The sequence below is a fragment of the Anticarsia gemmatalis genome, chromosome 13 (assembly GCF_050436995.1).
Source record: "Anticarsia gemmatalis isolate Benzon Research Colony breed Stoneville strain chromosome 13, ilAntGemm2 primary, whole genome shotgun sequence".
Taxonomy (NCBI): domain Eukaryota; kingdom Metazoa; phylum Arthropoda; class Insecta; order Lepidoptera; family Erebidae; genus Anticarsia; species Anticarsia gemmatalis.
Genome location: NC_134757.1, coordinates 4747166 through 4771926, shown reverse-complemented (window position 1 = coordinate 4771926; position 24761 = coordinate 4747166). Strand labels below are relative to the sequence as shown.

Below are 24761 nucleotides of genomic sequence, written 5' to 3'. Positions count from 1 at the left end.
TAACTTAAACTATTTTATCTAACTCTCTAAAACTTTGAGAATCGCAGACTAAGCCGAAGCTCAAGTTGGTACAGTATCGCAACTGACCAGTTATCACTTACATAACTAAAGTTTAACACAAACAGAGGCACACGCGTATACGCAGGAAACTGTTTAACAACGCGGTCACGCCGTGTTTCAACTCTAATTAAATTGGGTTCAAATCTGATTGCACTCGTTCGACTTGACCTCATTGTGATCTATTTTAGCTTTAGGAACTTTCTGTGTGATGACAGCTGCCTCAATACATCGACAAAAGCTAGTCGACATGATGGTTGTTCTTTATAGCGTTGCTTGAAATGATCTCGCATTATCGCTAATTAGGTCACGACTTCAACGATGTGAGATTTTGTTGCAACTATAGAGGCACATAATACGCATTACTGCATACGGTTTACTTTAAGCTTCGTAAAAGTTATAAACTTCTAGCTGACCGCAAAAAAACGTTGTATTGCCAAATTTTAAAAGAAATGTTGCTGGGGGGCAACCCTTATCACTTAAAAATAGATAGTAGCCAATTCTTAGGCTTATTGAATATGCATATAAAATTTGGTAAAATCGGTAAAGCCGTTTCGGAGGAGTAGAGTAATTAACATTGTGATACGAGAATTTTATATACTAGACATATGAGAGATCTTTGAATGACTTTTTAAAAGGTAGATAGAGGTTGTGAATTCAGAAAGTCGTTTTCTACCGCGTTATGTCGCGCCCCGTCTGCCCCAATAAAATTAGTCGAATTTTTCACTATTTGTAACGGTCCACGTAATAAATGAGCGGGATGTCTTCGGAAGGCGCGCGGGACTCTGGAGGCATGCCTCCCACTCGTCACTTAGCCCATTAATCTCCTCCCAAACGGTCCGTCCGTCTGTCACTGCCAGTAATCTAATACGACACGCCAGCTTTTTGTCCCCATATTACTTGCACTCAGTAGAAATACGCCTTAAAATGGTCGTTAATCCGTCAGTGGATAACGGTCCCTTTTAAGGGAGAATCAAACATTCTCGGGGTAAAAGGGAGACGTTCATTGCAAGCATTACCCGCGGTATACGGACGACTTACATAACACCACGATTGTAATCGAATAACGTGAGACGACTACATACGAACAATACAAGTTATAGATACCTGCATAACCCACATTCTGTACCAAACCATAATAGAATCCTTGCTATGTTTACGAATATGTGAAATGTAATAACGATAGACCTATTCTTTTCCATAATAAAATCGTTTTAATAATCGCTGGGCCGTTAAGATTAAAATAGTCCGTGTAAACAAAGCCCATTTACCAAAACGACAGTACTGACTGCTTTTGTTTCGTATGAAAAGATCTCACACAAATCTGTGCGAGTGCTCGAAAAAATGGCTATGTAAAGAAAGACATTGTCTGGTAAATCAGACAGATTCAGATAACACAGACAATGCCAGTATAATAAGCAGCACGTTTCCGGCTGGGGACGGGACTAAAGTTTACAAGTCGTCAGGATACACGTATCTTACACTCTTTAGTATGCATGAGCCAGAATGTTAGCATCTCACTGGGTATTATAAATCATGCTTGCTTTCGTAGTTATATTTCGTAGAGCAGCTATAGTATCTGAATGTGGTCAACCTTCAACGACTTAGCTGCTCAAATATTAATATGATAAAATATTCGAGGTAAACGTTTAAATGAAGATCACTTACCGCAGATTTCTCGTGATGCGCGCTGCGCGTGGCTCGCGTGTTGGTCGGCGCCGCGGCACAAGTCGCCAACATGCTGAGGAACAGCCCCGCTACAAGTAAAGCGTGCACGCGGCCGCCCATTGTCCTCCCGATCACTTCCATCCACTCTTGTGCATTCCGAGTACATTTAAATTTCAAATTAGCGGCCCGCCTTGTACCACCGTATTCGTCAACCTCATCCCTCTTTCTAATCGATTCTTTTCCGTTTACATCTTCTTTGTTATGCAACACGCATCGTTCGGAAGGTCTCTCTGTTACAGAGCGTCGTCTTTCGGAATCATATTGGCATTCGTTTTTTTCATTATTTATCCTACATCTATCTAAGTCAGTCGATCCGTGAACATGTTCTAAATTAACAGTGGAATGATTATTGTTCGTCATTCTGTCGTTATTTACTAAAACACATGAGATTCGTTCGTCTCGTGCTGTGACGTTTATGTGCTCCATAGTGGAGGTTGTAAGTGTTGTAAGTGGCTGAGGTGAAGTGAGTCTGGAGCTAGTGCCGGCGTGCGCTTGTGGCGGGGAGTCAGACAACATCCTGGTTACTGCTAGTTCGCAGGTGTCAGCTAAGCATATTCGAGAGTGTGCAACTCGGGGCGGTTCTCTCGTCAACACTATTACAGCGTATAGCACTTTATCGGCATGTTTCCTGTTACCGTGTGCCAGATTAATTTCTCTCTGGACGGGATGCTGCGTTATCTCGCGACGTGGGCGGTGCGCCTGTTTGTTCTGTACTTTTAATATTCTTGTATGCACAAGATATCGAAGCGATTTCTGTAACAAAAGAAAGATAATGTCCGATGACTATAAGGCGATAAACAACACAAAGAAATACCTCGCATGTTGGCAATTTTAAATAAATGTTTAATTTTTATATCAGTTAAGTTGTTGACATTGTAATTGTTTACTGCGGTACCTGATTACATTCCAAGTTAGATACTTATGGTGCGTATTCATTATATTAATAATAAATCAAACACAAATATTGATAATAACGACTATTTAGCATAAGTTACATTCTTATGGAATGTACTCAGGTAATAAATATCTTATAACATACTTATACATATATGAACTGGCTAAGAGAAACATTGGCTACAGGAAATCCAGATAAGGAAAGCTCGACAGCCGATAATAGAGTATCACTTGAGAGTACCAATGTATTGATAACAGTGAAAGTGAGTATTTAATAATACTATAGAGATAACACCTGCGCCCTCTACATAAATCTTCATTAATAATTTTGCAACAAATGGCCGATCTGTTTGCGTTTCGTAAATAAACGTAGCTTTAACTCTTCTACGATAATGAATGCAAACTAACGTAATAATTCCATTACCAACCCTTTATATTCCAAAATGATGAATTATTTTGCGGATAGAATGTTATTGTGGTTATAATACCTACTATCAATGAACATTTACATGTAAAATGTTTAATTCGTTTTCCTGATAAACGTAATATCTATTGACAAATAAATAAAAATATTTCCTAAATGCGTCAATGAAATATGACAAATTGATTCGATTATAATAATATTTTTGAACATAGCCTTTTCTAGACATACTGTACCATCTGAAAAACTCATGAGTCAATTTTGATACAAAAGTACATCACGTTTGTTACCCGCAGTTTGCCATTAACGATAGTCCTATGTAACAGTGGACGAGCTCATTGCTATATACTGTTACCTAACTGCCGGACGATTCAACTCAACCTATAGTTTGCCTAACGTGGTGATCGAAACTGGGACCTGGTGGTTATCACGTATCTCAGTTGACAGCTTCTTTACGTCATATTGATGGTCACTATTCAGTTCATTGCTGCTTTGACGTAACGTGTTAATCACTATGATCTAAGGGAGAGGACGATGTACAGCATAGTGCCCTTAAAATTGTTGTCAACTGAGATACGTGATAGTGCTTCTGATGGTTATCGCGCTATCGTTAACCGCGCCACAGAGGAGAGTTAGATTTTGATGTGGTTTGTTATTTATTCATTACTATTTGGATAATGCAATTTATAACGCATATTGACACGCTGAAACTGATTGAAACGGACGGTAAAAGTAGAGTTTATAAACATTTTATTAACTTCTGTTCTACAAAGAAATTGCCAGTATATGATCGCGCGTGTATTTCCCCAAGAGGTGTAGGTAGACTAATATTACACAAACAATTATTTTTGAACTAATCAAACCGTTTTCCTGAACAATTACGTCTTTAAGTCGGATTCCGATGTATTGTGATTCCCTTAGTGAATAACATAGGGAAGACACTGCAATTATAAATAGACGACGTGCATATAAATTAATCACAATTATTAATAATTAATTAAAGGTAGGTACCTATCAGAATGCCTCAAATTATTATAATATATTGCCATAATTGGTCTATTAAGAAAAGGAATAATTATTAAACATAAACAGGTATTGCGAAGTTAATTGTTATTATTAATGGTACTGTAGCTTTCCCCGATGAAGAATTAAATATATAAAGTGATCATATGTTATTGAGGGATAGATTCATAACAATGTTATTTAGACTTACTCGCGGGAGATTATTAAACCTAATCAAGTACTTACTATAAATCGATTTTGTGTTTGATCGAGTTTGATTAGACCTAATGTCAAATCTTCCAAATATAATAGTCGTAGCCGCTTGTACCGCTTCTGATTAATTAATTAATTATCAGTTAAATTATCAGGTGGAACTTTGAGAGTTTTTTAAATATTTGTAGTCACAGTGCATTGTTGTACGCCTTTTAGTTCAGTAATGCAGTAAAAGTAGGTAATCCGATTTTTTTGCTCAGTTTTTGAGGTAAAAATTCGACAGAGTGATTTTGGTCGCATATTAAGTGAGTAAATAAGTTGCTACTAAATACATATATCGAGCGCTTATTACTTTAATAAATGAGAATTATAGAGTAGGTAATGTAAAGGTTAAGTATGTAGTCAAGTGCCATTATTAATTACATACCTGAATAAGTATCGATTTATTGAAGAATTTACAATAAATTATGTTCTCCTCCAGTTAATTGTTAAAGTACTCAGACTCTAAAAGCAAACTTATTATTATAATGCTCATTTACGATTAAAATAGAACGATATTAAAGTGATAATGCCGCCATTTTAATAAATGCCATCTGTCAGATTACACGTCAAAATGACACTAGTGATTTATTTGTATGCTGCGTGCAAGATTTTGGTCTAAGATTAATATTTCACGTGCTAGGGCTGAAAATTGAAAGTTCTGTAGTATTAAAGGTTGAAATATTTGAATGAACAGATATCAAAATCATAAGTCTACAAGATATTTGGTTGTACTGAAGGCCTATTTAAGTTCTTAATTCCAGTTTTACCCGTACGTTGTACGCAAATTTTCTCGTCATACGCCTATAACCTATACCTATCCTAACCTATAACGAACATATAACCAAATATTTTTATATAGCTATATACTAACATAGTTTATATTGAGGACATTTCATGGTCGGAAAATTCTTATAGCTCTTTGCTTGATTCGAAAATTGAACTAGAGACTTTGTAACCGACAGTTGCATTAACCATCGATCACACCACAGAGGCAATAGGTATCAGACAATCTCTTTTCTGCCTAGAATTTTCAATATTAATATAACCGGCACTTTTTATATCAGTGGGTATAATAAATATTGCAATAGCAAACAGACACAGACTAAAAAATATCTGGGATAGTGGATCAACCACTTTTTCAATACATTACTGGTCTCCTCATATTCAGTTCATTAGCAGATGACAATGCACCTTCAAATTGCAAGTCTAATCTTTATTCTTAGTCATTAAAAGCATTGAAACTCAACTGTTAAATAGTTCTAGATAATTACAAAAAGCAACTAAAAATAGATTTTGCAGATATAACTAATAATCGAGTGTCAGTCATCGTGATGAATTGACTTGAACTTGAATACTGTGCTGATACGCGAAGACTAAAATAAATAGTTGTTTTATGAATACTCGGTAAATAAATGTACCTAATTATTAACAGAAATGTTTTACCTAACAAATTCTATCTGGTTTGTTATTTTTAACTTTTGCAGCCAAAGCTTCAAAACGAAAACAATTTACATTGTTCGGACCCAAAGCGGCTATAAATGGGTCACAAAAATATTTGTTTTATGTATAAATCATACCTCCGAGTAAAAGTTACCGGCGTAACTTCAGAGCTATCCATCTAATCAAAAGGTTATCCCAAGTACATTTTTATTGTACCACTCAAATTAGATTTTTTAATCAACTTTGGATCACATGAATATGTATTACGCAACTACGGTGTCTACGGTCCATTTTAATAAAAGCTTCAATTAAAAATGGATTACAAAACAATTTTTAACAGACGGTTTTTAATAAAATGTATAATCCCTATACTTAGGTACCTAGTACAAAGGGCTTCGTATAGCAAACGTTGTGAGATTCGATACGGCGCGACTCACCGGCGCTGTATAGGATACTAAATATCGTCTGCGAATTTGGTTGCATAGAACATTAATTAAATAATACATTTGCGATTGCAGTTCAACGGGCTTATCACGTATCTCAGTTGACAGCTAGTATACGTCAAATCTATGGTCACTATTCAGTACATTGCTGCTTTGACGTAACGTACTAATCACTATAATCTAAGGGAGAAAACATTGGACAGCATAGTGGCTTTCAAATGGCTGTCAACTGAGATACGTGATAGCCCCCCAGGTCTCCAGTTCCGTTCCCGAGTCGGGCTAAGTAGTATTATGTGTTTATAGTTTCTCTTAGGACACATTCTTCCTAGTTTGAAATTTTAGCTACGTGTAGGCGAAATCAATATTCGTATACGCTGCCTAACACTAAAAACCACTGCCTATACTGTCGGAATCTAAGGCTAAGTCATTTACATTAAAAAAAAACAATGAGCCCTAATCTAGCCTAAACCGAATTGCATACAAGCCAATATTTAAGCAATCGTCTGGAATATATTGTTAACCCATTATACTTAGCTTCTTACAAGATTATATTAATATGGGTTTGTTCCAAGTAATACGTGTTAGAGCCTAACATCAGATTTAGTTTAATAGTCCTGCTGGTCCCAAATTTAATCACATTTACGATGGACCATTACTCATGACTTATTAAATTATCACTCTGCTATAATCCTTAGTCTAGACAGTAAATATAAACAAAACATCTGACATTAGCAAATGAGTTGTTGTTACGATGTGACAGTTATATGTCAAACCTTAAGAAATGAACTGTGCCTCGATTCTCTACTATTATCGACTACCGACAACCGACCTGTCATCGAGAATTTTTGTATGAAAATCTGATCAGCGCCTCTGACGGGCGTCGTAGAAAATTTTTGGCAGTTCATTCTAAATGTCAAAATGACGATAGCTAGCCGGTTGTCGGTAGCCGATAGTTGTAGAGAATCGAGGTACTGATTTTCATACAAAATTTCTCGATGACAGGTCGGTTGTCGGTAGTCGATAGTAGCAGAGAATCGAGCTACTGTTTAAGAAGTGTGACAGATAATTCGATACACATGTGCGAAGATATCGATTCTCTATTGACAATTCTTAAGCAAAAAATTGATAACCGCCTCTAGCGTGTATTGTAAGAACTGAAAACCATTTTCTTTTTAAGATAATTGCAATAATTATGTTACACAGTACGTATCTGTGAGTTACAGGCCCAATAAGAGAAAGGATGAATGAAAATGATGAAGGACTTAATGATTAATTTCATTATTATTTACTCTTATTCAAATAATAATAATCCCTAACAAATGATAACCTTATAGGTCAAAAATTATTATTATAATTTATGACTATCTTTCGACCTATCAACTAAGATATGTTAGTGAAATTAGGCTTGTCTTTATACTGTATCCCTGTTATAATCTTCAATGCTACAAACGGTATATTTTGGTATTTGTCTTACAGTTCCTTGCCCTGACAGCTACAAATACGTGTATTATAATTAAACCGTACGGTATGCGAAAATCGCAGACAAACGCTTAGTATGCGGATCTCCTAAAAGGTAATCAATCTAGGTATCTTATTGAAACTGTACCAGTCTAATAGCAAAGAACTATTTACCTACGGATAAGAGAGGAACTTAGATTTTTTGTCCTTGTCCCACTTATTTTCAAGTCTATTTTATATTTCAATTGTTTTTTTATGAAGAAGCTCATGTCATGTCCTAACTACTGCGAAATGTGTCGAAGATACATCAATTTGTTACTTATTCTCAAGTAGATAATGATCATATTTGACAAGCATCATTTCATGGTTTTAGTCAAGTTTCGGATATGTGTGAAATTGTGACTTAATGTAAATGAGCTTTCTTATGAAAGCTTATAATAGACTAAGTACAAGCAGTAACTAGGTGACCCCAAAAAAGTATCAAAATGTCTCGACTTTGTAATCAAACCAGTTACCCCGTACGTTCGATGCATGACATGGTGACCATCATACAAATGTGACTAGGACAGAGTAAAAGACAAATGAACTCATAAGATGAGCGAGTAATATTTCTAGGTAGAGAAGGATTCTTTAGTATTGTTATTTTTCATGGTAAAACGTCATAAATAAGATTTTTTATACACCAATGTTTACAAAGTCAATTTAAGGACATCTATTAATCATGTGTTTGTGATAAGCCGTTTGGTAAAACATTGTTATTGTAAATAAACAGATATCGATATAAATACATGATCACAAATACGTTTAAAAGTTTAGTTTAAACCTAACATGTGTTACATATTTTTGAATAAACGACATATCTGATCTTATTAGATAATGCTAAAAAACCTGTTGCTTTACAAAACTATTAACAGTTAAAATACTTTAAAAAGTAGAGTCAATTTGCAAAATATTAAAACATTCGCAATCTAACAAAAAAAAACTAACACAGTACATGCTAAAACTAACTCTACCATAACGGTAGTTGTAAATATTTAAAACTAAAGCTTCAATAATGAAAGTAATAAACTGGAAGCCGGGCGAAGTAAGCCGTTGGCACAAGTTACTGCAAGTGATTCTAAGTGGGGACTATTTATAAACGAACACAAGTCTAATTGGAGAGCCACATGACCGACACTGATCTACAAATAAATCACAACAACACCGTAACTCATTTTAGCTTCCAGTTGACAACAAACTTACTAAATATAAATATAGAAATAACTACACTTCATATTATGTATCTGTTGCATACAATATTAATGATAATGTAGCAAACAATTACTTATACATTAAACAATAAATACAATCAAAGTAACGCATGCAAAACGCAAATAATATAAAAGCTCTATTATCAAAACTTACATTCTTTTACTCCGCTCTACATACACATACAGCAAAGAAAATCATGAAAACAAAACAACGCTCTCAACACTCGGCCTTCCTTTCCCTTTCGAAACAACAGAAAGGGACAGCAAATGGCACAGCTGACACTGAAAGCACTAAGAACTTTACAGAATTCACACTGAGACTATATACATCCAACGAATTTGTACTCGAAAATGATGAAGCTAGTAAATTAGGTGAGGAGTTGGTACAATCGATAATTGCAACGTGACAATTGACACAAATAAGTGGTCATACGTACAAACGGTACAGTTGTTAATTCAAGTTACGCACTGTTTCTGTGGAAATTCGAATTAGAACGAGTGTCGTAAGTGAAAATAAACAGTGTCCCTGAGCGCAACGCTCCGCACGCGTGCACCGCGACCACGCGCGAGCTAACTACTAAACTTTGGGAATGGCACGGCTCCGTTATGCTGACTCTATACACGGCCCAACGTTTGTCACGTATTTTTTGTCTCTTTCTGTCTCTACGCCCGAGATGAGAGACGGCATCGAACGTGCCCATCATCAGCGTAGAGTTCATATGTGCATGTAGAGTTGCTATAAAATATTTTCAAACAAATGAAGGGTTTTGTGCTTTGTAATATTCTTGTCGGCGCGTAAGTGTGGAGAAGGGTAAATTTCTTTTCATATTTTTTTTTTTATAAATAATCACATCACATATTCATACTTATTGAATAATAAAGGCAAATCGTTATCATATAAAAGCAAATGTGACCTTTAATATTATTATGATAGGTACTAAAAATCGAGACCACGTAGACATCTCGTTAAGATTTCAATAGATGTTGCCTTTACATTATCAGAATTTCAGGACTCACAAAATGTACAGATGAAGCCAGAAAACCTTATATCATTTTCGGTAAACAAACCGGCTAATAAAAGCGAAATACCTAAAAATTTTTTGTGTAGAAAATTAAAAAGCCTCACGTCTTACGAACGTATAAAAGTCTCTACTTGTGTACTTACCAATTTTATACGTTCTTTGGCGGTCCCTTTCTTTTTGCATGGGGCTTGCGTGGTTGCCTTTGTTTTGTGCGTCCGGAGCTTCTGTGGGGTCTTTGTACATGCCACGATGAGTTTAGGGGAACTTATTACTCGGCTCTTCGATGTGCAATGCGTGCAATTAACATGTATGCATACTAAAACCCGAGACCTCTTTGTGACTGCTGTACGAGAACAGTGATGTTGTTCAGGGAAATGTAATTTGAACGGTATGATTAATTATCTTACGAAACCATCGTTAATAAAACAATAAGTGGTGAGCAAGTTTCGAAATAAAAGCTTGAAATACTTAACTTATATTGGAGAATATGAAGTCAGTTAAATATAAAGAAACAATATTTCTAAATCTAGGTGTTACGTCATGTGTGGGTCTATGAAATTTCTTACTTTAAATCCTAATTTCGAGATGTCGCATTCATTTATTTCTGAAATCTTATTTACCGGTGCCTGTCGCTCGATTCTCTACTGTTTTCGACTACCGACAACTGGCTTGTCATCGAGAAATTTTGTATGAAAATCTGGGGGGCTATCACGTATCTCAGTTGTCAAATATTTGAAAGTCACTACTCTGTACATTGTTTTCTCCCTTAGAATACTATGGTTAGCACGTGAGGTACGTCAAAGCAGCAATGTACTGAATAATGACCATCAATTTGACGTACACTAGCTGTCAACTGAGATACGTGATAAGCCCGCTGATCAGCGCCTCTGACGGGCGTCAAACTTTCGATACTCGACAGTACCGACTGCACAGAATCGCGCTACTGTAGTAGAGAATCGAGCTTCAGAACGGCTAGACTAGACTTTTGATAGGTACAATTAATTATTATTATACATACTCATTTTAAAGTTTTTTAGAACAAATGGTACCAAACACAGACATCTGGTAAAAAGCTAGACACGAAACGGATCTCACTTCAGATGTTCTAATGTAAACAATAGCTTTTTTATAAGCCCAAAATAGATATTAACCTATATATCAAATAATAAAACACATATTTTAATGATTCATTGAAACTAGGTGGTATGACCCAGTATTTTTTGGCTTAGATTTAGTCAAATGATTCGGCCAATCGTGTAATTCTCATTTTCTGTTGTTACTAACTGTGCTTTACACGATAATTTCTTTCGTAGAAATAAGTCTAATGCGGGGAACTTACGTATGCAGAAAATAGGTATTTGATACACTTTTAAGCGAAAACTATAACTGAATATATTTTTACTCGTTATACACATAATTGATAAACTTTATTAATGTTTCAGTGGCTTATTCGATTTTCTACAGTTGATCCCATCGAGTACCGAGAGTATGACATTTCAAATGTACTGCAAAAATAGTTTCAGTGGCGCCCGCTAGAGACGCTGATCAGATTTTAACACAAACTTTCGTAGTGCTGCAATAGAGAGCTGAGTTTTTGCCGCGTATATCTTTCCTTGAGGACAAAGTCACTGCTCAAAGCTCGAAGAAAATGTGAAGATTTTATGAAAAAACAATGGCATTCTTAGTCAGCAAATACTAATAGTACTTAAGTTGGTAAAAGTCCGAGTACTAGTATAAACGATTATTTTTATTATGTGGTGCTAACTTAAGTATGGGTCCAATACAAAAAGTACTAACTATAAGTAGATATAAATAAAATATGTAGCAAATAAGTAGTAATTAAAGCCGTACGGTTTGTCATATGAATATTCATGTAATGCAACTGTCCCTCGATGACCTACATAAAATTTATAAATATACCATTTTTGGTATCCAATCATGATCCGGTTCCGGTGGATTACAAATACTTTTTATTTATAAAACCTTTATCAGTGAATGACATAAAAATAAAACGTAAATATGAGTTGTAGAGTCGTAGTAATATTGGGAATTACGTCTGAGGTAAATGATACTAAGTAATATATAGATAATAATATTAAGTACTTCTTCTTATCGTATGGTTAGTGGTCAACTAGTATCAAAGTTGTTCAAGCCGTCCGAAGGGCTTTGACGTGGCTTAACGACTGTTATCTTAATTGACAACAATCGGGACCTACTTTTTACGTGCCCTCCCAAGCACGGAGACACCCAGTTCAAATACCACCATGCGGTCACCCATCTATGGAATGACCACGCCAAGGGTTGCTTAACCCAGAGATCGTTCACCGACCGTTGAGCGCAACTGGCTATGGGCGCCTGGAATAAGTACTTAACCAGGAGGACAGTAACCGAACAAGGCGTGAACGAAAACAAATGTTTTCGCTTATCTTAACGACTGAATTCTCCTTCGACAGTTCTTTTAAAAACATTACGTTTCTTTAAACTACTCAGCACTCGTAAATTCGATTAAAAAGGGTTTTGAACTGTCTAGAAGTATTTAAGTACGAACGTGGATAATTTCATTTCAGTGTCGTCTTTAAAAGGTTTCCGTAAGAATTTAAATATTATTATTTTGCCCGGTAATACCTATGGCAAATATGTAATATATTGATATTAGATTGTATATGAAATTGAAATTTCTATACAATCATACGCTTAAAACGTGTAGGCATCAGACCAATACTATTTGCAAGTACAAAGTACTTTATTTGAGCATACACTTAAGGCTCTGCGCAATTTTCCATATAAAGAAAAAATATCAGTTCCTCGCACTCCATTTACTGCACAAAATAGGTAAATATTGATTTTATCGCAAATCACTTGTCGTGAAACATTGTTTGCTTGATTGTATTAACCAGAAGGAGCCATATCTATACTAATATTATAAAGCTGAAGAGTTTGTTTGTTTGTTTGTTTGTTTGTTTGTTTGTTTGTTTGTTTGAACGCGCTAATCTCGGGAACTACTGGTCCGATTTGAAAAATTATTTCAGTGTTAGATAGCCCATTTATCGAGGAAGGCTATAGGCTATATATCATCACGCTACTACCAATAGGAACTGAGTAACAGTGAAAAATGTTACAAAAACGGGGAAAATTTTGACCCATTCTCTCTTATGTGACGCAAGCGAAGTTGCGCGGGTCAGCTAGTTTCTTATAAAATCATTGTCACTTCCTTCTCAAGCAATAATGACGTGATTCTTCACACATGACGACACCGCGATGATAATGTGACACCCCCGACCGCTATATAGGACATATTTGTGAGAATCAATCGATATTATGATTGCAAAGAGATTGTGAGTGATCAATTCAAAACATTCTGTATGGATGACTCAATAATTGCAGAACTAGAAAAGCATGATGGTTTTTTATAGAAAAAGAATAAAACCTATTACCTAGGAATCTAGTTTTTAATATCCGTAGTTCCGGTGATACTTATGTTGCCAAAATCGTATAACTGTCTAAGTAGAACATAAAAACACGTGTGAGACCTTTATGAAGAAGGTAATTCTACATTAAATCACGTGTTCGTTATTTATGAAGAAACAATCTGTTAACTTTTATTTCCGAAATGAGACGAGTAAGCCACTCGAAGTGATTTTCCAGCGTTCGAAAAAATCTACCCGCTAAGGAGCAGTCATTCACACGTAGTCTCCGCCTTACTCGATTGACCCAAAAATGTTTAAACCTCTGTTATTACATCCATTAATTTTAACAACTAATACAATAAGTAGGACATTATTACATACGTCGATTTCTGTGTAATCTTACCAGCAAACAGGAAAACCAATAAGTGTCGAAGGAATAAAGGAAATATACTATAAGTTGACGGTGCATAATGTCTATAATGTCCATAATGCGGCAGTTAGCATACTCACTGTGTTTGGATAGACAGGTAGACGACCAGCCACAATGTTATCGTATAAGGACACGAACTAAAATTGGATGTTAATAGAGCATTATGTCCACACGAAGCGTTTCTTATAAGCATTTCTTACTATGTTACACTGATAAACAAGTTTAAGTGAGCTTTAACTTGATTTATGTGTAGAGTTACATGAAATAGGAATATTTTGGGATAAGGAACTAAAACTGGAATAGTCCAGATAATTTTTAAACAGATTTTTCTGATCGCTTCTCCTGAGTTACAATTTTAACAAACAGTGACATGCATAAAATAAACGTAAGCACACGTAGCATCGTGTATGAAACAAATTTTTAAGAAAAGAGTGCTAAAATAATGAATGCTTTTTCCAGAATATGGTCCGTTAAGATTCAACTAAAATAAAAACAATGACATAATTAAGCTTCATTATTCGGTGCTACTGTCATAGGATATCCGTTATTTTAAGAAAGGCACAAAACACTGACCGACCGTGACTGTAAGCGTATATACTAGTCTAGATCACACGTTGAAATGAACAGCCGAAAAGAGATGTTATCGCTACAAGAAGCACGTGAGTGTTGTAAGATAGTCTTATGTTACAGCCAACAATAATAAACAAATTATTTCCTGTAAGCCTTCCTTATTTACCCACAAAAGGCAAGATTATTTACCCGTATCAATTAACTGTTTATAATATTTTTGTCTTGGCTCAAATTACAGAAAAGATAAGTAATTGTACAGGAAGCTTAATGACGACAACATTGTTGTAATAAAAACTGCGAACTTATAAGCTCTTTTATTTTACAGCACACTGAGATTTATGATCAAATTCCATATAGTTTGCTTAGTTTATACGTTTTGTCCGGCCCTTTCTACTTTCTTAGTACTAAATAATCCGACATTAAATTTATAAGTGGGTGTGTGTGCGCAGTTTTCACATATGGAATAGTACGTGCCAGAGAGTGCCGGTGGCGGCGCCGGCGCAACGTGACTTTGACCCACGACGGCTTTTGTTATTATACTAATCACGACGCCACACATGTTTTCTTTAATGTTATTTTCGATTGAATTTATTGTTTGTAATCAAACTGGCCTGCTTTGGATTTAAATAATGACTGGAGAAAATAATAAACGGGGTTAATATTTGACAGACATTTTCATTCAATCATTTTCTACATTATACCCTTTGACGCATAGTTTGAAATAAAACAGGGAATATTTTTCTTCGAGACTCGCTTATAAAATTAGTATTTATTTTATTAAGATCTCAGCAAACCACTTTCTACAACGTTGGTTTCACCGCTCTTCATTTCTACATTTCTAGTTTCATAAACAAATCGTTTCATTTCAAAGACGAACCACTAAAAGTAATCATGAATATTTTCTAGCGATAGCTACAAAGTTCCAGGTGTTAACTCTGACGGTCTGCAGATTGCCTACGTCACAAGTAAACCGCATGAGTGGTGCTCACCGCTCACTAGTACCACCTAGTACTCTCTACACTAACTTCAAAGGAACGGTAACCTAAAACAGCTACGTGTTACCGTGTCAACCTAGATTCTTCAAACCAAAACTATCCGAATCGCTTCCGTTGTGGAAACATTTGAATAATCACAAGTTATTCACCTGCAGTTAGCTTCTTCGTTTAATGCTTGTCTTTGAAACTAGTTGAAAACCGATTTACTTATTATAAAGAACTAAAGGGCAATCTGTGAGCTAGCAACACTTAGGTATAGATATAGATAGATAGATGGTTGACCGCTCAGTAGTATTTGAGCCAGGCGTATCCGTACTTTGAAGGGCACGTAAAATGTCTCCCCGGTTGTTATCCATTAAGATAACAGTCATGAGCCATGTCGAAGGAGTTTCGGGCGGCTTAAACAACGTTGACACTAAGTTGACCACTAACTAAACAATAAAATAAAACAAAACATAATAAAATCGGTAAGCGAGCAGCTATATCGATGATTTTTTGTGATAATATGAACAACGCCTTTAGCGTTTTTCGCAAGGGCTAATAAGTAAGTCATTATCTAAGTACCTACTTACCTTATCATTTTATCCATGATTGACTGGAAGTGAATAACACAGGATGTGAGTTTGATTTCCGTTTTTCGTGTTTTACCTAGCTGATTCAATAAACAAAGTTGTGTATCATATTTGTATGTGTACTTTATTAATCGTAACTTCATAATGTGTGACTATACTGACTATAGAGCTAATTAACTAATCGTAACTCTTCAAAACGTGTGACTATACTGTAGAGCCAAATAGTTATTGGGTTTTTACTGCAGCATCACGGAAAACGAAATTAGGTTTTAAAAATGTAACTACATGTCTGAATAAAGTATTGCGTTACTCAATACATTGGTTGTATTATTTAGGCATACAATCGCAATAATATATAAAGTTTCCCCTGACGCAACGAAAAAATACCTATCGGTAAGTTATTACTAATAACTATGTGTATATTAGAACTAGATAATTGGGTATTAGACTGGGTTAACGAAGAATTATTGAACATGTACTTGTAAAAGTTTCATCCAAAATCCTATCTGAACTGATTTGATACTAATAAAAATACGAAACTGTGACGTCACTATGTCATATTTCTATACTAAATTGTGTTTTTGACATCTCACGAGGAGTAGCTGTTTTGACTGCCGTCAAGTATCCACTGCACTTGTCACTGGGTTCATCGGATGAGAAAACTTTTACTAACCTAAAAGTATTTTATTCTTCAAGAAATGCGTAGCCTGCACCCCCACTTAGCCAACGTGGTGAACTTATAACCGAACTCCTCTCATTTTAGGAATCTTGACCAAAAATGGAACAATGTAGGATAAATTTGGTTTAATAAAAAAAATTAGGTATGTCAACCATATAGGTAGGTATCGTTTTTATAATATGAATCGCATGAACTACCGGTAATGAGTAGTAAAGCTACAGACTAACAATTAAACTTAATGGAAAAGTTTTAGCGAATGTAACGCGCACGTACGCTTACCACATTACAATTCTAACTTTTCAGAAACATTACTTTTGTAGAGGTTAATCGAGAACACATCTATTTTTGTTTTTCAAATTTTGGTAACACTCTTAGATTTTTAGTGATTACCTACTACGACCTATACAACCTTACAAAATCCCCAACCCGCACTTGGCCAGCGTTGTGGACTCAAGGCCTAACCCCTCTCCCTCGTTTGGGAGAAGACCCTAGCCCTGCAGTAGGACAGTAATGGGTTAAAAAAAATCCTTGAAAAGCACTCCTTTAATGTTCTGTTTAACATTTTCTAGTAGACTTGTCAGTTCTAGTCAAATACACGCGTGTCTTGAAACAGTACACGAAAATTAGTACCAATACATCATCATGAAAAAAGTCCTTTAATAGAGGACAAATATCAAAAGCAACAAGTTCGTGTGACATTATTGAATATCTGATTTAAAAAATAATAATCTGATAAACCAATTTATTCATATCACTAATGACTCGTTATTTTTACATAGAATTTATTACTTATAGAATAGAATGAATGACGAAGTTTATTTCATTCCTCAAGGGTACATCAACGGTCTACTCTACGAATTCAAAGCTTTTTTATTTCTTCTCAACTTCTGAATAATATATACCTTCAGTGCGTGATAGTCTCTTTAGACGCGCACTCTTGATAAATCCATGACTCAAAAATGAAATAGTTTTGTGGAAAATAAACTGTTCACTGAATTGAAGAGCTATATTGTAATATAATAAAACAAATATTGCTTTGACCGTGTCATTCGATGTGCCTATTTCAATACAGCTAGATTTTTTCGTAATATCAGCCTATATTCGGGTTGATATTTCGTCAAATATATTTTTAGGTCTCTGTATTAGAGGGCGAGTTTATTGCCTTTTACAGGGCACGTTACCACACCTCGGGCTATGTAATATTGGTTTCAGTTCATAACAAAATAATGAATTCTTAGTCTGATTCAGAATAGCTTTTCGGTGGGTGTAATTACAAAGGTTTTGGCTTCTATACTTCATATTTGATGTGGTTATTAAGATTGGTATCGTGCAGATTATTTTAGCAGCTCAATAACTTCATTGTTAAAATACTTAATTATAACGAAAAATCCGATTATAAAAATAATATCGCAAATATTTCTTAATAGGTCGCAAATAATTATATCACATTTTTTTTTTTATCCCCTCTGTAATAATTTAATTAATTTATTAATTGCTTTTTTCATTCCCCTGGCTAACTATGTAACCGATTTCAATTTTAATAAAAGGGGTAAGAAATTAACTATACAGTTTTAATTGCTTAAATGCTATTCGGAGATAGACAAAACAAATAAATTCTTCTATTTGATACTGACATACATTTTTTATATCAAATTCCAGTCAGATTGCAGGTGGCACATGTGGAATCTATAAATTTCATTCAAGACCTGAATATTAGATCGGAAAATACTAGAATATTGACGGTTGCAACATTTTGTAGAAAAAAAAACAATGTCGCTACATTTGCATAACTTGTATTTTTGAGAAATAGCACAAGATTTCACGAAATCTTTTGACTATCGCGTGTACATATTTATCTACAAGTTATTCTTAGGAAGACTGAAGGAATTAGAATTAGGAATCGTAATTTAGAACGATAAGATACGTACCTTGAAATGTAATTTTGATACATAGCGTTTAAGAAGAATAATGGTATCATCACTTATTACGATGTTTAAAATAATAATGAATTAACACTGCTGTTTTGACTAGATCAAATAAATATCGTGAACATCAAATTAAAGTCTTAAGCCGAATAAAAATACTGTACTCTACAAAGTATTCGTTGAATTACGTCAATTACATCAACATTTTAATGTAATGAGAAAACATTCTTCTTCTGTAACTTACAACATCGATAACCTCACTTTTTATTACTAAAACATAACAATAAAACATGGATCGTTGTAAATACATAATACTGGCGACCTTTGATTCTGGGTTCAAGTTCTCAGAATTAAGAATAAAAAGTTATATCTCTTAATTTCTGCATCTCCTTGATTAATGATCATCGAGATGGTTGGTGCAATGAATCATTGGGTCCCTTCGAAATGTTTTCAACATTAAATGTCAATAATGTGGTTTGAAGAAACGGTTAATGTATTTTTGAGCACGTGCTCGGGTACTTAATTATTATGTTGGACAAGATTAGCCTGCTCACAGTGGCACAAGGAAATCTTCCTTTCGATCATGGACCGTGATTCAGAGGAAAGTTTTACATTATGATCGAAATAACTGTATCGACTGACTTACGATTAGCCTTTAGAAATACTTCATACGTCCTTTTTTAAGGTTTTTGTGTAATCATCATAGCTCTTTTTCTAATATTTGTAAAACATTGCACAAATATTTTTATTATTTTACATGGTTGGTGCTATTTAACATATTGCATCAGAACTATGTATTTAAGAGCTCACAAGTACTAATCTAAAGATTAAGTAGTACTTTCTAAAGAAAGTGCTCATCAAATTGGCAGACGATCAAAAAGGGAATCTCGTAATAGTTGTGTAATACATAAAGAATACAAGTTATTTTCTCGTCAGCTTGAATAACTTATTTATACGGATAGTCTTTTAGGATAAATAACTCCTAACGGTGCAACTGATGCAGACTGACCTCACAGTTTTTGTATTCTCCTAGCTTTTTCGCCTGCGTTTTTCACTATTAAAACAAACTTTTTACTGATTACATGTTTTGAATAAATGTCTTAATTAACAAAGTTAAAATATTCGTGACTTAGTTTGTAAATAAAATTATCTTAGTGTTATTAACTAAGTATTGCTATTCGAAATATAAAGTCCTTAAGCAGATTGAATTATTGATCACAGTCTTAGCATTTAATTATGATTTTCTGTACGTAATGCCTGTATATCACAAGGCCCTAGTAACCGCACAAATGGTTTAGATACATAGTTACTGTATCGAAGCCACAAATCGATTTTACGACGACCTTTTAGCAGGTGGCGGCTGAATATTTTCATGTCAGCGTTTATTTATACAGAAAAAAGAAAATATTTTATATCTTACATAAAAAATGCAAAACTGCTTTCGTTTTTCAATATATCACAGATATTATTGTGTAACCTTCGTATCTCGAAGGTTTTCAAACGTCCATAATGTCTTCTAATTTGATCTTTGTTCTATTTTGGACCACACGAAATAAATTTAATATTCGTAGAGTAAAAGATTGAAAAGGACGGACTAGGGCCTAGGCTTTCCGATAGGAGTATGATAGCGTAACCCATTGATGATCAACCAGGACAGGTGAATCTGGCAGTGAATCTTGTTGGTTTAAAAAAAAAGATGTTTGAATTCTGTACGAGGTTTCCCCCAGAATTTAAAAATAAATTATAGATGAAATATAAATGACTCTAGAATAATCAGTTATTGTAATAGGTACTGCAAATTAAAAAGGGCTTCGGATTTCAATATATTGCATACATTATCATGCGTGTAATGTAGGTATCGCAATTTATAACAATTAGTTGCGGCCTGTCCGAACGTCGACCCTTCGGCCGACATCCTGCGATGCGATAATGTACTCATCGACAACATAACTTAACTAGAACACGTGCTATATTATATTTACATTTAAATATTCAATAAAGTCGTCTTTTAATTTGCTGTCTGATTGATTTTCTCTGAGGGTTTGTACCCTACTAATTTGTATAGAGATAAAGTTAGTGGATTTTGGGTAACAACGTCGCTTCGCACTACAGATTGGACGGCAATTAGTTTTCTTCAAAGAACACGAGTATAATACCACAAGTCGATCCATCATTAACACATGACGCCAAACATTACTTAACCTCATAAACCGTTTACAGATCACTCAATATCAGCTATAATCGTTTATTTTAGTTCTAATACACACGTACTATAATTAAGCTTGATCGTGATATATCGCGCTATTTTCGTTCAAAGAAAGCGTTCAAATATTTACAAACATAGGTAGACTAAAGTAAGATCTGTGAAAAGAATTCGGCCGGCAGTCAGTTAATGGGAAATGTTTCGGATAACAAGGACCAAAATAGAAAATCGGTCAAAGACCACGGTTGCTATTTAGCTGTTAAAACGCATTAAGTGTGGCCGACCATTTGTTTCACAGCCACTGTTTGCGTATAATCTGGAAAATTTAAATATCCGCCCGTACAAAAGAGAATACACGATACGTAGGTGGCTCTCGGAGCTGTAAAGGAAATTCTGCAGACGCATTTTAGTAAGCAAGAACATTTTATAATGCAAATGTTTAAAAGTTTTGCACATTTTCACAAAATAAAGTGTACGAGAAAAATACTGAAGCAGAGATTTTTATAAAAGAAAATGGTATAGAAAGGGTGGGCATTGTGCATTGTACGTCTCTGTAAGTTGCTTATAAAGTACCTTGTGTGTGACAATAGTGTCCACAGGTGCTCTGAGAGGATCACCGTGTAACGTTCAATAGCACCCTCTTTTACTAAATGTTAGCTTATTTTGTAAGTAGCGAGGATACAAGGACCTTACTATTATCACACCGTGAATTCTTATTTTAATGCAATATAAAATTTTGAGATACAATACAATCTTCTATTTACAAAAAAATGTTATTTAAAAAAAATACATCGTTATACCTAATAGTTTCTCATCACTTGAAACTAACTGATTTTTAAATTGAAATAACCCAGTAACAAATAATATCCTTTTAACAAAATTCAAGTCTTACGTCATTTGCGTTGAAATCATTGACCGAAACCTAAAAATTTACAGAACTTAACCCTAAAATTTATGAATAATACGTAAACGAATATTAAACAAACCATAATATTGTCAATCGAATAGGGAAACGGGAGAATCCCGGCCGATTTTTAGTATTTCATGATTGATTGATGTCACTTACTCGGCGCTCATAGAATAAATAATTGCATGTGATTCATTTATCCACAGTTATAGAAATCATCATCCAGGAAAAGTATCACAAATAGAGTGAAATAAAAAGTTCCATTTCATATTCTGATATTTATACTTTACTAGCGGACTCGACAGACGTTGTCCTGTCTAATAAATTAAAAATTAATTAAAAAAAACATTGTCCAGCGGACAAAATTGTGAATCTAAACCATTCTCAGACCCCCTTGAACACACACAAAAAAAATCATCAAAATCGGTCCAGTCGTTGAAGAGAAGTTCAGTGACATACACACTTACAGAAGAATTATATATATAAAGATTAGGTTAATAAGGCGGTAAAATGATGAATATAGTATAGGTAATGTTTTTAGAATTGTATTTGGAAAAAAAAATATACTACAATACTATGTTAGTCATAATATCTCAGGCGTCTATATTTTGCAATTGACAAAAATGTTTGTCTTTCCCGACTAAAGTTTGATGTAAGCAAATTATATATCAAAACATTCTCGAAAGTCGAAAATAAAGTACCAAATTGTTCGTCAAAGCCCTTCAAACGGTAATTTTGTTTCAATAAATACAATAATTTTCTATAGAGCTTTATTCATTTTACTATAAACATTTTCTATTATCAACCAGAATGTATGGAATGTCTCCGATTAAAGGCAAGGTCGCATTTGTGTTAACATGTTTTTCATATTTTAATAACGTTGTCGTGACAGTGGATCGTTGGCGGTGACTGTACAACAAATCAATCGGTTACCAGCCCTTTCTGAAAAGGCACTTCGTGGAACAATTTCATTGACTCGTTTATTAATAATGTGGACTAGGTACAGTTAGTGACAAAGTCATTAATAAAAACGTTAATCGGTTTTACGATAGCATATAAATTCGAACTTTTGTTCATGCCGACGACGGACTGCAAAAAAATCGCCTCAAATACATACTTAAATGGTAAAATATATTTCAGTTATTGTTGCAATAACTATTTTGCAGTAAGTACTTTAGGTATTGTACTCGGTTTTAATTAGTAACAGTTAAAATATAACTTAATATTCACTTGCTGTTACAACTTACCACAATTTCAATGCCTAACGAGATTTCTACGGCGTCATAGAGAGCAATGGCATTTCAATGCACTTTTGCACTAACCTTGATTTACTATACATGTATGAATACAGGGAAATACACGACTATAAATTATATACATAACAATGGTTCTCAACCACAGATCCCTAATTGCGGTCACATTAAACATTCAGACGTCATCAGACAGTGAATCAACTATAACTTTGAGAAGCTCGGGGTTCGCGCGTCAATCAATTCGCGTTTACTAACAACTAGGCCAAAACACACATCTAAGAAGGGAATGTGTTGAGGAAAACGGAGTATTTCAGCTATGCCAAGTATCTTAGGTTTTCCTCCCTGTAAAAAACCCCCCCTGAAACCCATGCGGAAGAAAATTTCTAGAAAACCACTGTCTATGTAAGAGGAAGAATTTCCTATGTGCAATTATTGTAGTGCATTCATTTGCATCGTGTAAGTGCTTGTTCACGTTGGAACTCGCGGGCGCGGTGGCGGTCGCGAGCGCGGGGACGTGGCGATTTGTGTTCACGTTGGCCGCCAGGCGGGCGTTTGGCTCAAACTGGCTCAAACTGGTTGATCTTACTTGACATCGCGAGTGGATCGCGCCCGCCACCGCTAGTTCGACGTGAACACACACGAACATCTTCACTTGTTTGATATTGGCGCGAGCGCGCCACGCGGGCCGCGCGCGACGCCGCTAGCTCGCCCGCGACTTAGACCGCGCGAACGGTTTGTACGTGAACACTTCGGTACATCGCCATATGTTTGATATTTCGCGACCGCGCCCGCCACCGCGCCCGCGAGTCAACGTGAATGAGCATTAAAATGTTCTCAAGATTTTCCTACTGAAATATTAGGTTCCAAAAAGATAACGCCCAACGTGGGGCTCGAACCCACGACCCTGAGATTAAGAGTCTCATGCTCTACCGACTGAGCTAGCCGGGCTGGTACGAGCTAGCTCAAAATAAACCACCTAGTTCCGTTGCCCGTTCCGGTGAATAAAAATGTAAAAGAAATAAAAATTGTCTGTACTAACATTTCGTTGTTTGGTAGACGTTACACAATAAAAATAAAACGAATAATGATCATGATTCATTGGACAACGCGCGTCTTGTAATTTAAAAATACATAGAACTCAATTGTTGACATTTTTCGCAATACTTTCAATTGTTCTTTTTTTTACTTTTTTCTTCATTTAATGGCACCTTTTTTAGATTGTATTACAATAAGGACCCACGCGACTTCATTCGCGTACAAGCTTGCTTTCTCTACTTCAGGGCACTTTTTCAACATCTTTGAAAAGTCCGATTTTGAAATAGAAAAGTAAGAGGACTTTGTTTGATTTCAAGTTTTCGACCATGTTCATATAATTTGGTATCAAAATTGGTTGAGTGTTTACCAAAATTATTGTATTATATGAATGACAAGACATGAGTCAGGAAGCCTTCTGAGCGTGCACTTGCATTAATGTTTGTAACACATGTTTATAACAACGATTATTAAGATGTGCCGTTAGGAATTAAGGTTTTATTGCAGTGTTACATTATTCAGCGATCAATTGTAAAATGATAATTGGATTTTTATTGCAAGGCAAAGCCGCAAAAAAATATAATGATTTATTTAGATCATCAACATACGTACTTGCTCATCAGGATATGTAGTATACGGAAAAGTAATACGTAGTTGAAGAAAAACTCTATCGATAATTGTACAGATTCGTACCATTTTTTATTCATAGAAAGTTTTGTAAATATCCCAAGGCAATTAAAAACGTATTTCTAAAGAAAAAGTAAGTAGTTAATAGCTCAACACCACATGTTGTTAAAAATACACTCTAAGATAAGAAA

At 35.0% G+C, this 24761-nt stretch overlaps 1 protein-coding gene and 1 non-coding gene across 3 annotated transcripts in view; both read right to left on the bottom strand.

The window, feature by feature from the left end:
* Nucleotides 1–9517, bottom strand: part of Mmp2 (Matrix metalloproteinase 2) — a 159379-nt gene extending 149862 nt beyond the window's left edge. The window contains exons 1-2 of one of the 2 annotated variants that reach the window (XM_076121711.1): nucleotides 9103–9517; nucleotides 1726–2538 (exon numbers count right to left, since the gene is read on the bottom strand). In XM_076121711.1, the coding sequence (XP_075977826.1) occupies nucleotides 1726–2301 (576 nt within the window). In that variant the 5' untranslated portion in view covers nucleotides 2302–2538; nucleotides 9103–9517. The remainder of the gene's footprint in view (nucleotides 1–1725; nucleotides 2539–9102) is intronic. The other variant, XM_076121712.1, reaches the window with a different exon arrangement.
* A 14269-nt stretch (nucleotides 9518–23786) lies between these two features.
* TRNAK-CUU (transfer RNA lysine (anticodon CUU)) lies at nucleotides 23787–23859 on the bottom strand. Its single transcript has one exon. It is a non-coding gene; the product is annotated as a tRNA-Lys (tRNA).
* Between the last annotated feature and the right edge of the window lie 902 nt (nucleotides 23860–24761).